The 15,641-nt window shown below is 37.3% G+C and overlaps 1 protein-coding gene across 2 annotated transcripts in view; it reads left to right on the top strand.

Moving 5' to 3' along the window:
- Window positions 1-15,635, top strand: part of LOC108622268 (fl(2)d-associated complex component) — a 39,414-nt gene extending 23,779 nt beyond the window's left edge. Inside the window, exons 2-8 of one of the 2 annotated variants that reach the window (XM_018020042.1) lie at window positions 5,709-5,771; window positions 9,894-9,961; window positions 10,471-10,585; window positions 12,398-12,566; window positions 12,745-12,887; window positions 12,977-13,110; window positions 13,930-15,635. In XM_018020042.1, the coding sequence (XP_017875531.1) occupies window positions 5,709-5,771; window positions 9,894-9,961; window positions 10,471-10,585; window positions 12,398-12,566; window positions 12,745-12,887; window positions 12,977-13,110; window positions 13,930-14,284 (1,047 nt within the window). In that variant the 3' untranslated portion in view covers window positions 14,285-15,635. The remainder of the gene's footprint in view (window positions 1-5,708; window positions 5,772-9,893; window positions 9,962-10,470; window positions 10,586-12,397; window positions 12,567-12,744; window positions 12,888-12,976; window positions 13,111-13,929) is intronic. The other variant, XM_018020041.2, reaches the window with a different exon arrangement.
- The last annotated feature ends 6 nt before the right edge of the window (window positions 15,636-15,641 follow it).

Below are 15,641 nucleotides of genomic sequence, written 5' to 3'. Positions count from 1 at the left end.
CAAGACAATTTACATTAAATAATTTAATTTAATAATTAATAAAAAATATAAAAGAATATTTTCGTATGGAAACGTGGACAAAAGTTTACGACGCCTGTTTTAACAGGCTTGTTCTAAGAAAACGGTGTCACTTTGTGATTAGGGCCCTTGTAATCTTACAATTAGAATTCCTGCTCGTTTCGTTAGCAGTTTTCTTGGCCGTCGCGTGATCCGCGGAAACAATGTCGTGCCTGGTGGCGATTACACTTTTATCGATACCGTAAAAACAGGGAAAGAGAGGATATGTTTGTCGAGCTCGAAACGTAAATTTACGACGTTGAATAACTAATAGTCTTTCGGCGAATAAATGTACAATAGGTTTACCGTGATTCTGGTACCAGTGCAGTGAATCGAACGTTTCAAATCAGTACTCTGTGTCTTCTAAAATACATGTATAGGCTTTGTATATAATGTACTAGGCTCTGTACATTTATATAATTTACTAGACTTTGTACATATACATATATATGATGTACTAGGTTCTGTATATAACGTATTAGGCTCTGTACATAATAATGTACTAGGCTTTATATAAAGCCTATGTATATACATAGTATAATGTACTAGACTGTGTGTACATAAAGTTCATTTAAATTCGAGAAGCAGGTGCAACTTGATCTCATACTTCTAGTCTCTTACTAAAAAGAGATACTTTCTTCTCATAAAAAAGGTATCAATACCAATCAAGGTTTGTTCCGTAACTGGGAGTGAAAGTGAAGGAGCTAATGAACCAAGTATTGTTGCGGCTCAGGCATAATCCGACGTGCGAAAGGTGCCAAGTGAATGGCACTTGAATTGGTTCACGGAAAGACTATTTTGCAATGGAGAATTCAGAATCAAATCATTGTCAATCCGTGATCTTGCAACGGAAGATTAATCACCACGGTCATAGTTACTATTATGATCATTTCACTATTATGTTCATTCCTATTATGATATTGGCAATAATTATTATCACATGTTGTGATAATAAGAAAGAATGTTTTTATTATGACGTGAAGATTAGGTTTTTATAGTTATACCAGAGAAAGTTGCGTGACACGCACTGGTTAATACGGTTAATTTATGCTAACCCAATTACTATTGAATCTAGTGCATCTCCTATAACTTGTTACAAGTGAAAGTGCATTAACGCTTCAAGGAACTACAGCCTTAAACAGTTTACTATAATTTTTTTTTAGGTCAATATGTTTTCGTGTATAGTAGATATAAAATTAAGTAAGTCCTTAGCTAATTATATTAAGCAAATAATACTTCGTTAATAAATATTAGTATTTTGGAAATTTTGATAATTTTTATGTGCATATTTATTTTGAGAAGTTAAGTGCTGGTACAAAAATTTTAAACTTTAAAATGACGTAGTTAATTGGAACAATTCAGTTACTTTTGTCAAATTTAAACATACGTCAATATTTAAATCGATAAACCAACTTTATAATAGTTTGAACTAATTTCGTGCCTATTCTAGTATAATTCTTGAACATGGTTTCCTACTTTCAGAGAAGTAAGTATTTAGAACCTTCATTATTCTAATCAGCCATACGTCACAATGTTAAAATACATGAACGTCGATTCAAGAATTCACCCAAAGATTCTTCGCTACTCCAAATCATTTTTGCACCTAATTTAAAAGCAACCTTGAATTTTTAACTAATTAAAAAAATCCTAAAAGTAATTTTTTTTTTATTCTATACTAAATATAAATAGAGGAATGTGTTAAAATACCGGATAATTGCACTTTGTACAAAGAATTGAGAAATCCCTTCTAAATCGTGAAACCGTGAATAAAATTCCGCACAAAGGGCACCGAATTTTCCACGGACACCGGGCTCCGGTATTCAGGATTTTTCATGAAAAGCGAGCGAGGTTGAAGGCGATCCCCGAAAATTTAAATAAAACCATTATTCGCCTCCTTCGCTCCGAATACGCGCGCGCTTCACAAAAGCTCTTCTACTCGAAGTAAACAGCGGGAACAGAACTTCTGGTTGGGATTTCTCATGCTTGCTTCCAGTTCTGTTCGTTATTTGTTTCCCCCGAGGGTGGTTTCCAGTCCGGTTAATTAACCTCGAAATTAAAAAAAAATAATACCAATCGAACTACGACCCTTCTATTGTTAGTCTCATCAATACGACCTACATTCTTCTATTCAATAGTCCACACAATAAATCCATACAATAAACTTCATACAGTGTTATTTATAATGTAACAAGTTTTAGTCAATTATATTTAAAAATAGAAATTTTATGGGCATACTATAAATAATTTCAGTATAACAAAAGTATATTATAAATTAATTAAATAGATATTATAAATAAAGTACATGAAAAATTAAATGTGCAGAAAATACTCAAGAAAAATATGGAGAATCTGAAGAGTATAATCATTATTTTTTATGGTAATTTGAATTTAGATTTTATTTTTAAAATTTACAATACAAAATTTCTGTACACGAAAATTTAAATTATAATTATTATGAAAGATGGTAAAATTGAATGTATATTACCTCTTCTGATGACGATTATGCGACACAGTAAGGAAGCCAGGAACAGCGGCACAGTCATGTCGTTCACAGATGTATAGAAAACTCAGGAACGTGTCTGAGTCTTGTCAACAATGAATGCCAGATGATAGCAAACTGGCAGAAATCGAAAGCGGAGATTGCAGCGCAGGATCGAAGATCTCAACCATGACGCCTTGAGCTCTTTCTACAGCTAACTAACCGATTTTCTGCAATAAAATGTTTCTGGATCACTGACGTCTCCCCCGAACACGATTTAAACATTTCCATTCTAATATAGAATATAGAGATCAATTATTAATTGAAACATGAGAATTTAAATTGCAGTAATAAAATAATTAATATAAATTGGTATTCAATGCAATAAATAATTTTAAACCACTGATCTCCCTCCTAACAAGATTCAAGCATTTCCATTCCAATATAGAATCTAGAGATCAATTATTAATTGGAACCTACTAATTTAAATTGCAGTAGTAAGACAGTCAATGTGAAGTGGTACTCTGCAGCATCTGATCACGTTACTATATCTGAGCAGTTCAATTGAATTGAAACATCGGCCGCTCCCTGAGAAACGGACCTCGTCTCAGAATTTCATTTGTGTACGATTCAATTAGAATTTGTGTCCAATGGACGAATCGCTCGGTTTTGTCCGGGTAAGAGATTAGGCGGGGCAGCGAAGGAAATGTGCGCGCACGATAACAATTACTAGGTAAAATTGAAAGCAATAAATCGGCGGGTTAATCGAATGGTTGATGGCCTCCTTGGGTACGAGTCCAATACTGATCGCCGCGTTCCCTGTATCGAATGGAAATTGTGCAATTTCCACGCGGTAATTCCGTTAACCAGCTGAGAGCACCGTTTTCAGGATGCCTAATTGACTACCCAACTTCCACTTCGCTGTTTCGCTACTATAAATACGTGGAACTACCGGACAATCTTCATTAAGAGCTGCAGAGTGTATCAGATCCACAAGTGGAATGATAACAACGGTTTCTTTTATAAATTCTGATGAGTGATTTTTATAAAAAATAGAATACTTATGGTATTAGTTTAAAAAATGTGACCTGAATAACAGTTTATTTTATCATTTAAATATTAAAATATATTCGAAGCGTAAGAAAATGAGTGTCGTATATGCCAGATCGAGCTAGAAACGTTTGAGTTTGAACACATAGAAAAATAGAAATATCGATGAGAGAAATCTTGAGAGGAGAAGAGGAAAGATCGAAGTGAGAGAGATAAGCTAATTGAAATAGGAGAAAGCTAATGTGTAAACGCATGCTAATCATATGTATCAAATATTATAATATTATATACATACAGTGCATAGAATGAAAATATGTGAGATCAAGTTGCACTTACTTTTAATTGAATATCTATGATTTCAATGAAATAAAATGATTGCATTTTGCTGTTGAATGGAATATTAAAGAAATTAAAATAAGTCAAGGATGATTTCAATATATTGCAGAAACTACAGTCCTGTCCATTTGGACAGCCCTGAATAGCTCATAGTATGTGGGAAACTTTATGCAATACGAACCAAATCCCTTTTAACACTTTGACTGCCATGTCAGCCGAATTCAGGCGGCGCACAAAATTTTCAGTGGACTGTCTCACCCACAACATGGCCATGATATTGTATTCTATTTTTGCCTGATTGTAAAACGAAATAAAAATTGTCAAAATTTCATAAAGAAATGTTAGAAAAGTCACGTAACTACTCTAGTCCTTAAAACAGAAATGCCTAAAATAAAACACTACTACTACATAATTAAAAATAAGTGTCCAATATCATGATTAGTGTAAAAAATGTGCGAAATTAATATTTCAGTCTATTAAAAATTATTTTAGTATGTAAAGATTTGATAGAAATACCGAGTTCGCTAAAATAGTGGCTTCAATTACCCGGAGTGAACGTCGAGAAAGATCGTTTGGAAATAGAAGGGATTGGCGAAATTCGAAAAGGCTAGTGTCGCCTAGATTTTTCATTTGACGCCGGGTCCGGTTTAGTCGTTCGAACGCGTATGTAGGTGCGCGTATCTGGGTCAGGGTGCTTTCCAGATATTAGGGGGATGATGCGCAAAATATCCCCACCACCGGCTAGTCGGTGGTGCACGGGTTGAGCATCGTCGCCGGGTACAGCAATTTTTCACCGTGACGCACCGAGAGACACGGTCTCTACTCCCCCTCGAATCACGGCTGACCAATTTTCCATTTAACCCGTTCGCCGAAATAACAACGGACGGGAGACGCCCGTCTATTGTTTCCACGTTCTTCTATCCCCGCTGCCAGATGCCAAAAAGTAATTGTCTCAATCTCGACCTTTCAGAGAATGTTTTTCCTGCTCGTTTGCCAAACGATTCAATATGTTTGTGTTGTGTTTATCAGAACGTCTTCAGGTTTGAATTAGGAATGAATGTCTTCTTGTAGATAAAATTTTTATTGGAAAGGATAAGAACCTCGAGGAAAGAATTAGTACATGAATTAATAATTCTTCATAGTAATGCATTTCCTAATTTTATGAATGATAAATAGAACACTTTTTTAAAAGAACATCTTCAGGATTGAATTAGAAATTAATATCTTCTTATAAATATAATTTTTATTGGAAAGTATACAAATTTTGACAAAGAAATTATTATACTACATAATAAATGTTGATAAACATAGATTTTGTAAATCTTTCGAATGATCGTTTCTTAAGTAAAATAATTCGAACTAAAAATGAGCACGACAAATTTATACTGAGGTAAGGAAAACTGGAGGAATAAAATTCTCATTTTTCCATTTCAATGAAATCCTCCCAGGAATTTCTGTTCCCTCGCAATCCTCCCAAGAATTTTCCACTGGAACCTAACCAGCGGAGAAAATTCGATTTGCAAACTTTCGTAATCGCATTGACCGGACCATGAAAGAGAAATGAAAAGGAGAAAGCGACGGGAAATGATAACGCGAATCGATTGTTCGTAACGCTTGTTGCAAGAATAGCAGCGGCGGTGAAACAATTGCCGTGGCGCTATGCACGTGTGTATCGTTCCGTGAAAACGACCGAGGCCTTCAACTTGTGCCGATGAAAAAAAAATCAATCCTCGTTGACACCGAGCCTTATTGCGTGCTGATGAGTTGTTCCGTTCGTTTGTTTCAGGACAAACTGCTAACCAAGCTGGAGAAGCACGAACCGGAGCTGGCGTCCTCGCAGGAGGACGAGGTCAGTGATTTTTTGTTTCACATTTTTCATACGACAATAATAAAAGCGAAGAATAAAATTCAATTATTGAGCGAACGATTACAAAGTCTATCAGAATGAATTAATATTCGTATAACAAATGCATTGATATTCCAAGCAAGGCAAATACTGAAGACTAATTCCCAATCTTCAATATTCAATCATTTCGATTGGTTCTCTTGATGAGAAGGGTTCAATAATTTTCCTGATCGCGTTACCGCTCAAACCGACTAGATTCGATTGGAAGCCTGGTGGAAGGGAAATTTCTACTTAATCCAGCCACGGAACGAAAGAAATTTCCCTGAGTAACATCCGATTGAATTAGCACCCGACGGGTTGCGCTGGTACCACCCCGGCCTCGGATAAAGGTCAGCCTTTTACTTCGAGGTCTCCCGGGGTGCGTAACCTTGTTACTTTTGCCCGCTCCCTCATCCCTGACAAGTACAGACCATCATCAAGCCTTATTCGTCATTTCAATAGAGGGTGGAAGACCAGGAATCAGATTTGTCCGACGATTCTTATTCTTGATTTCAACTTTTATTACGTGAAATCTGGGAGAGTCAGAGAATAATTTCACGTATTTTTAAATATACTAGTGAAGTACAAGATAATTAAAGGCAATAACAGAATTTTTAGTTTAAATGTATATTTTATCAGAATACTATTTTATCTTTGCATAATCCAAATAAATGGGCTATTTGGCTTGATGTTTCCGAACCATTTAGTACCTATTTGGTACCTACCATGAATTATTTAGTATCTCTCCATGAGAAGAGAAATGTGATTATGAAAGTAGTCAGCGATTCTGATATCAGGCTGTCTGAACCATTTCAACCATTTTTCATGGTCTTGAATTCATGAGGTTTTAGTACTTCTTTCATACTATTTGGTATCTACTATGAATTATTTAACATCTTCCCAAAAAAAAGAAGAAATGCATGTATATTTCAAAATCTATTGATAATACATGCAAAACATAAATACATACAAGACATAAAACATGCAAAACATAAATACATACAAGACATAAAACATGCAAAATGTATGCACATAAAATAATTGTTCAAAATTAAGTGTGCCTTTTTGACTCATAATGTAAAAAATAAAACATTGAATAAATCTGTAAATTTAATATATATGTTGGACAATAGTTATATTTCATGTCAGGGAGAGGTACTAAATATTTGGGTGCCATCCTATTCGGTCCAGTCATCTAATCACAAAAAGAAATATTAGTAATCAAACACAGGTCGAATAAATCTGATTTGATTGGTACTAATTAAAAAGGAGCCCAAAATTGAAGTGAAGACATGAAATAATTGAAAAACAGGATATTTCAGGTGAAAGTTCATGAGCGGTGCAAGAGTCTGCCGACTGGAGAACGGCTGTTTTTATTTCGGGCGCGACAAATTATTTTTACCGCGCCAAAAGGGATGAAACAGAAAAAAAACCGTCGGGTACAGTGACCCAGAAAGGAATTAATAAACGAAGTGGTCGTGCCGGGGTTGCAGAGAAAATTTTCGACGGTTAGATGGACACGTTGCATAGAAGTATTACTGTAGTATAGAGACCTGTGTGTAGTGGCGGTTCGAAAGACTGTCGTTGGTCCGGAAAAGTTGCAATTTCCATGCGAATAGGTCGGTCGATGGGTCGTGAAAGTAGATTAACGAGGGCTGACAAAGTAATAGCCGACTCCTGACGTTGTTCGTCCACCCCCTCGATCCGAGGCTATTAATATTTCGATCAAGCCCCGACGCTTCATTCGGTTATGTCGATTACGAGATGCCGCGGCGCGTCGCGGCACTCTCTCGACGTCGAGTGCTGCGAAAAAACGCCCCTGACATCCCGCTAATTATGCCCGACGTGTTCGAGGTGTCCGCGAAATTCTCAAGGACGGGAATTGTGTAACGTTAATTAATCACCTTGGTAATAATTACGAATTTAATTAAATCCTCCATTTCAGTGAGTAACACACGAGTCTAGTTTAATCGCAATTTTGACCAATACATAATATACATAAATCCAATTAAATTTAATCGGTTAATAAAGCTCCCAAGGTTTGAAAGCAATGGCATGTGTATAATATTGTAACTCTGAGACCACTTGAGTTCCCCATTTAATTTATGCATGTACAATATCGTTTCCACTTCGAGCAGTCCAGGGCTTTTAATTGAATGAGAAATTCTTTAAGCAAAATGCTTTTCACTAATTTTAATTGAATAAATTACGATCTCTTACCTGTATAATCTGTTAGCAGTTTTAATTAAATGCTAAAACGTCCAAGGTGTGAAATACTGTTTTTTTTATTCGTTTCGCATTGCTGAATGTCTTGGCGATTTCTTTCTTCAATTTCCCTTAAATAAGATCTTAATTACCTTTGCGTTACAAGTACATTTATAAATCTTGAACAAGTATGATATTATTTAAATTTCATATATAAAATGAAAAATCAAGATAAATCGTTAAACGTCGACTTCTCTTAACAGAAAATTATTATAGTGGCTCATGTCGTTTATCTTAGTTAGTCCTTTGTTACATCACGGTCGATTATATAATTCAAACCCGACAAAAAGTACATTATTATATTGGTCGCTCGACATTTCCGAAGAAGATAAGACAATACGATTGTTACACAGTAGTTAGATGAACGATAACGTTTGTGGCTTATTGTTTTATCATTGCCAATTTCTTTCGTCATATCCTGTAATTGGTACAAAAAAACACTGAGACTGTAGATCGGTTGACATAACGAGTGAGACTGGAAATTTATTGTCTTACTCCTTTCATTTTCTCCAACTATTTAATCCACCGGATTGCAAGAGGAAGAGTCAGTCTCAATTGTGGAAACAGATGATCATGAAGCACCTACTGCTAGCCAGTGTAATCGCCGTCGTCGGGCTCTCTGTAAGACTTTTATGATACGTCGTTTAAATAAATAGTCAGAATTTGAAATCTCAGTTGGTGTTTAAATAAATGTAATTAAACATCCAATTAATTGGAGATTGCCGGGTGCGCGGAAGCGATGACGACTGCGAGTAGTCCTCGGGACAAGCGGAGCCCCGATGATGGGAATTCCATGTGTGGCCCACCGAACGGACCTCCGTGCGGACCTCCACCCAATTTGCCATCGTTCGACAGTATCGCTAACGGAGCGAAGGATATGGTCGTAGCATCTGCTAGTAGCATGGCCGGAGGAAGATCTAAGAGAGCTCCTCAACAGGGTGGCCAAGGAGGTGGTGGCATGGGGGGTATGCCTGGTATGGGTGGTGGCATGGACCCAGGTTCCATAGCAGGCGACATGGGTAACATGGCCAAACGCGTAGGTACGTGAACGAATGAAGGAAGGAGTTCTCTTTTGACTATCCAAATTAAAATTAATAATCAAAGATTTAAAATTATTCGGTGGTATAACTTAATATTGTGAATTCAAAATTGACATAATCTTTAGTCAATAATATAAATTCTGTCTGCAATATTTGGAGGTTGTAATTAGTGATCACTATAATTTGTACAGGAAATATGTTTGGATGAAACTCTTTGTGGACGCTGTATCTATAAGGACAGGATACTGTGGAGCTTGTACTCAAGGGATTATCGTCTAAACTATTACTAATTAAATGTAATACTAAAATTACTAAGGATTACTAGAATAAATGTAACTTAGAAAAACTTGTAATACGAAAATCCCACGCCTACTCCCTTACACACAACTCATCTTCTCTGTTTAAAGAATTTCTTAATTAAGTTAGTTAATTAGTTTTCCAGTTATTTTTAAGCTTGTCCATTTAACCGTCGACATTTTGTCCTGAACTTTCGATATAAATAAAAAAATAGTAATGAACGAAATATAAATACTGTATCTTCTCCTTTAAAGAATGATTCAGCTCCCTTGCCAGATTGAGCAAGGGAGAAAATTTCTGCTGACCAAATAGAGACTCCCTGAAAAGGGAGTATATCGGATTTTAGTGTTCATCCCTTTGGGCGATGTTCGATGAGACCTCAGACGTTGCTAGGAATATTGATAGACTGACACGTTGAATTGTAATTAGTTAGGGTCAAATTATAACAGAACTTTAATTAGTTTCTTGTTTTATCTTGCCGTAGTGTGTAATCTGCGTGAATGCCAGAGCCACGGTGCAAACGGCTCCTTGTGGTCACCGAGTGGTTTGCAGGTAAACAGATGAAAATTTTTGGTAGGTCCCATAAAAAGTATCTTCCACGTTGCATGAAACATACCTTCATTCTAATTCCACCTATAAGAATATTTTAAGTTACAGTATCACGTGTATGATTATAAAAAATGGAAAAAATTAATTATACATAACATCACAAATTTGAATCTTTAAGAAAATAATATGAGATATAAAACTAGACAGAAATTATGTTTTCTTGCTCTCGTATAAAATTTCATTTTTATAAAGTACGAACGCGATATTAAAATGAAGGATATATCAAATATTAGGGAAATAAATGGAACGTGTCATTCAATGCATTTTTCAAATAATATCATTTCCACTGATTGGATGTAAAAAGGCACTGTGTGACGAAAAGAGTGTTATCGTATGAAATTGATCAAACCGCGTTTTATCGTGAAATATAAACATTCTATGGGACCTGTCTGGCTTTCACATTTTTTTATCTGTGATAAATTTGTCGGACCTCCTTTGTGAACGTGTCACAGACGTTGCTTCGTGAAGACGATACAAATGGCGGTGTCGCAGAGGCTGCTACCGTTGAGATGTGTCATATGCAGGGCAAAGATTCTACGGCTGAAACAAACCCTCATCCCACGGGATGTAAGTAACGCAAATAATCACGTAACCTCGTGCTCCTTCTTTCAAATCCCATTTCCATTCCCTCGTTTAAACCCGGCGAGTACACGACTCTCCAACGTGGCTCTCATCCTCTCATCCCTTTAAACAGTTCTTTTAATCTCGAACCTGTGTATGCTTTTTCACTGGAATAACTGCATTGTTAAATGCACCAGAACAGGGCTTTCACACAGAGATCCAAGAATCGCGATTCATGACTTGTTCACATCTTTACATGCGTTCTTCTTTGTTTAAAAATGAGAAGATGAAACGAACTGCCGAATGATTGATCTGTACAGCATGAGACAATGATTCTCCGTTTTTGATTCTGCAATACCCGAAAACGGTAGTGAATCTATGCCTCATTTTTCATAAAATATTCTGTTTCTGATTTTTCTTAGATATTGTATTATTGTTATTTTTTTTATAATAAATAATAAACTAGTGTATAACAAGTAATAATAATTCTAATAAATCTTAATATTTTTTAACGAATCTGGCTTTTATTTTTTAAAAAAATATTTCACGCAGCAAATACTCATAATCCGGTGATAAAAATGAGAAGGTGGGCGTGTAATAAGCGGTGCTCTGCGATATTGCGGGCGAACGGAAGCGACCGGGCCGCTCAAAGCAATATTTTTTGTTAATCTCTTACCCATGCATGTAAAATATTTTTACGTTCCCAAGTTATTATCGCAGGCTTCCGAGGGTAAACTGTTGTCGCAGATATTAATTTCGTCGTTCCGTCGAACCGAATCGCATACGAGAATCGCGATTTGTTTATCTCCGTGTGAAAGCGCACTAAGAAAGTGTTAACTTCGAGACGCGCTGCGTCGGATTGAAAACGTCATGTAAAAAATATTGTCTAGTTCTAACATATTGTTTTCTGTTTACACCCCTTTGGTTGAATTGTATATTTTGAGAACGTTCCATATTTAAAAAAAAAAATTAGCTGCTATTCGCTCGGCGTGAAAAATAGAGGAAATGCGGTTGTTAATTGGAGCGGACTCGAAACTACTCGTCTTACCCGCGAAGGAATCCGAATGACGCATGACCGTTCTCACATTCTTTTTTTCTGAAACGAGCTTTAATAAAATGTATCGCTCGAGGCAGTTGCAATTAATTTTGCCAGGATTCTGGCGGGAAACGAACCGTGAATAATGCGTTCAGAGCTTGCCTCGGCAGCGTTTCGTCGATTTAATAAAACCTCAAAGCGATTTAAACGATATCCGATAACAACCGACCGGATTAAATTGTTTCTCTTAACAAGCTGCGCAATGTTTCTTTGTTAAGTGGCCGGACAGTACTTTCCCTTATTACTAGAATGCGGATCTTATGTAATTCGAAGAAAATTGAATCTACAGAAATGATAAATGTCGAGTGTAGTCTATAAAACAGTTCAGGATATTAAAAGTGGAATCAGTATTTCAATACTTAAATGATCGAACAAATGTTTATCGAAAACACATCTTCAAACTGACGAAATATTTTGTACAAACGTCTGCAGTTTATTTATCACTTACAAAATCCTTATCTGAATCCACCTACAGACTTTCCTATATACAGAATCAAATTTTCTTTAAGTAGTTTATAAGAAATTTTAAGGAAGAAGAACTTGAATCTATTCTTTTTTTAAACTCAGCTATACATAATAAATAATTTAGACATAATACAAAACTGATTTATAATCAGAAAATACTTTACTGTTTTTAAACAGTATTACCATATGTATACATATGTCTTTTTTCTTGATATGCAGATAATTGTAAAGGGGTTTGCAATGGTTCTGTTTGACAGTATTCGATGTCGGGCAAGTCCTGGGTTTTACCACAGAGCGCGTCGGAATACAATATGGGTGCGGGGGTCTCCGTGGGGGTGACCGGTCCCGGTGGTAGATGGGTGCCCGGAAATGTACCAGCGTCCGCCTCACTGTACTCCATGGCCAGTGGCTCGTCCTCTATCTCCGGTTAGTCACATGGTTCATACGGTATTTATGGATGCGCTGGAAACTACAAAAAATGGCACAGGAAAAAATATTTCTTCACGGCACAGTTTCATTTATTCTTCGTAAAAATTTACTGATACATATTTATTCATTGAGAGTTAAGAGAAAGTTGAATGTTTTTATATTATAACAATTCAAGGAGTGTCTTCCGTGTCTTCTTCGAGTTCGTCTTCGGCGGGTAGCACCGGAAGCTCGAACCTTGGGAAACCAACGAGGGTGAGACAACCTTCCGGCGCGACTCTGAGACGCTCGCAGAGGCAGTCCATGAAAATGAGAATCCAGGTCCGTTTCATGTAACAAGAAAGTCTCGTTTCGAATCAAATGTTCCTACTAATACTTAAAGACGAGTATGCTTCGTGTTCTCGTTACAGGAGTACCAGGATCCGATTCAGCAGGTCACCACCGAGGAGGAAGAGGTGTTGAGGGAGAATCGGGAACGCAGATTGCCGCCGATTAAAGAATTCCAAAGGGATTATCGTGCTGGGAAAGCATCCACCAGGATACGGTTAGTAAATCCTTTTTTAGATTTCATTGCCCCATCGGTGTCAGCAAGTTTAAAAAATCATGCAGGTTTTTTTCATAGTTCAATCATATTCATATAGTATTTTGTTTCTGGATGTTATCTTTGTATAATAAAAATGCACCGTTATTTTTTAATCTTTACTGCCATTTTCAATTATTTTCAATTTCGGTTGTACTTAATTTTATGTATGTGAATAAAAGAATTCGTGTTTCACTTCTATTACTTCATTCCCTAATCTCATTTGAGCATCTTATAGCTGGAATCTATAAGTGGAAATATTTCCTATCTTATGCATTGAATCTCTATTGTTTGATCTTGATTAATATTACAAATATCCGTGCAAAATTCATGAAAAATGTATTACTTCATTTAAAAATTATTGTAATTTTTATTTACCATATATTTTTATGGAAACTTTTCTCCACTTTAATTGAAGGAACCATAACAAGAAAAAGAGAGATTCTTGAAAGCTTGTGTTAATTAATTATTAGTAAATATAGAGTCCTAGGCACCTGAGACGTGCTCTCATTGGTCAGTGATTTTCATTAATAGTTCAAAAACCATATCTCAGTTTGCATTTTACCAAAGGGAATTGTTTTTCAGAAACACTTTCAGAATCACCTCTCTTGGACTATATCATTCTTGCTGGGACACCTTGTATAACAAATGCCTGTTTCTTCAATTTCTCATTTTTATATTATCCATCTAATACCGAACAAAATCACGTCTCGTAGGAGATAAGAAATCGTGTCAAACCAGTCAGTCCGTCCGTCGAACAACTATTTCCCTTGACTTCCGCAGATGTGCTCAAAAAATCGTCACCCAATTGGAGTCGTCGCCGAGTCCCCGGGGTTCGAGCGCAGCGGCGCCCGGTTCGACGTCGTCATCGGCGTCGAAGGCGGCGTCTGCGAAGAGGCCGCAATCGGCGCCGAAACTCTCGGTGGTGCAGGAGATCCAGAAGTTGAAGAAGGAGAAAGAGCGGGAGAAGGAACGGGAGAAAGCGGAGAAGGCTCGGCAGAAAGAGGAGGAGAAGGCAGAGAAGAGCAGGCAGAAGGAGGCTAAGAAACAGGCGAAGGAGGAGAAGAAGAGGGCGAAGAAGGAAGCAAAGGCGAGGCGGAAGGAGGCCGAGGAGGCACTCCTCAGGGAGGATAAGTAGTCTTCGTCTAGAGTCGAGTAAAAGAGCGATGGAGACGTAACCGAGGATCGAAGAGATTTCTCGGTCTCGCAATTCTTCTCGGGGCTCGAGCCGCGCCGCGGAAACGATCTACTATGATAAAATCAAAAGATTAGCGTTTTGTAATTACGTACACTAGGGGTGAGAATAATCATAGTATTTTCCTCGGCAGATTCTTTTTTTATATAAATACGTATTTCCGAGTCAGGGTAGAGTGATCTAAAGATCAACGTGGAAAATCATCAAGAAATCGAAAAGCTTGTGACCCTTTTGATACCCTTGATGGTTCCTTTTTAAAGTACACAGATACAAATTAATTTTATTCCAGACTAGACGACGGAACTTTTCGAGATCTTAATAAGATAGAAACCGTTCAACGCTGAATTATAGCGATCCGCTCACGGGGTAAGTATAATGATCGCGGCCGCTGTAGATGGCCCGATTAGGCTAACGGTAAGGCATTTTAACGTTTTATATAAAACTAGACTGCGACGCGACGCGCGGTTCGAGCCGAGTTCGAGGGACGCGAGGGACAAGTTCTAGCGGCGATAGATTATTATCTAAGAAAACCTAGAAGCGGCCAAACTTAGTAACCTGTCATATCGAGTTATCGCGGACTAATAATTAAACTAATCGATAGATAGGAAGACTCGAGAAAGCGTAGACGCTATGTTGCTATTATTTGATTATCGCGTATAATCTTTAGACTCTGTTCAAGCCACTCGAGCCACCATCCTCCCCCCAGTGGACGTTTCCTTTAAGGAACAAGTTTAACCCTTTTTATAGAAGTCGTCGTCCCTCTTGGTCCCCCACCCTCATCCTCACCCTCGTTCGTTTTTAGCGGTTTTCGTTATTCCTCGACTCTGCTTCACAGACAATACTCCTGTAGCGAGGACGTAGCTCAACATTCATCCAAGTTTACCCTCTTAGGAGTCCTGAGTCGTTCGCGCAATCGATAATCCCGTTCCTCCAATCGATTCGCATTGGTCATCTATCCTTAGAACTCCCCCCCGTTATCGTCATATAAAACTTAAACCGTACGACCGACTCTGACGGATCAAATTGATCGACTTCGTTTCTCATCGCATAACACTAGAATACGTATAATAATGATTTTACATATGATTTCGTGAAGCGGAAAAATGCTAGTACGTTTAGAAACGATCCTGGACAGAATTAATTAATTTCAATGAATTCAATCGTGCGTTGCTTTGCAACCTCAACGAGGAAGCAAATACACCGATGACTCGATGAGAGAATCAAACGTCGTCTGAAAGCGGACGACAAAACTCCCAAAGCCAAAAGCGACTTTATTTCGCTTCCCCACCCAGTCCCACCC

The sequence above is a fragment of the Ceratina calcarata genome, unplaced genomic scaffold (assembly GCF_001652005.2).
Source record: "Ceratina calcarata isolate Rehan_Ccalc_2016 unplaced genomic scaffold, ASM165200v1 scaffold211.2, whole genome shotgun sequence".
In the NCBI taxonomy this organism is placed as follows: Eukaryota; Metazoa; Arthropoda; class Insecta; order Hymenoptera; family Apidae; genus Ceratina; species Ceratina calcarata.
This window is presented reverse-complemented; position numbering and strand designations above follow the sequence as displayed.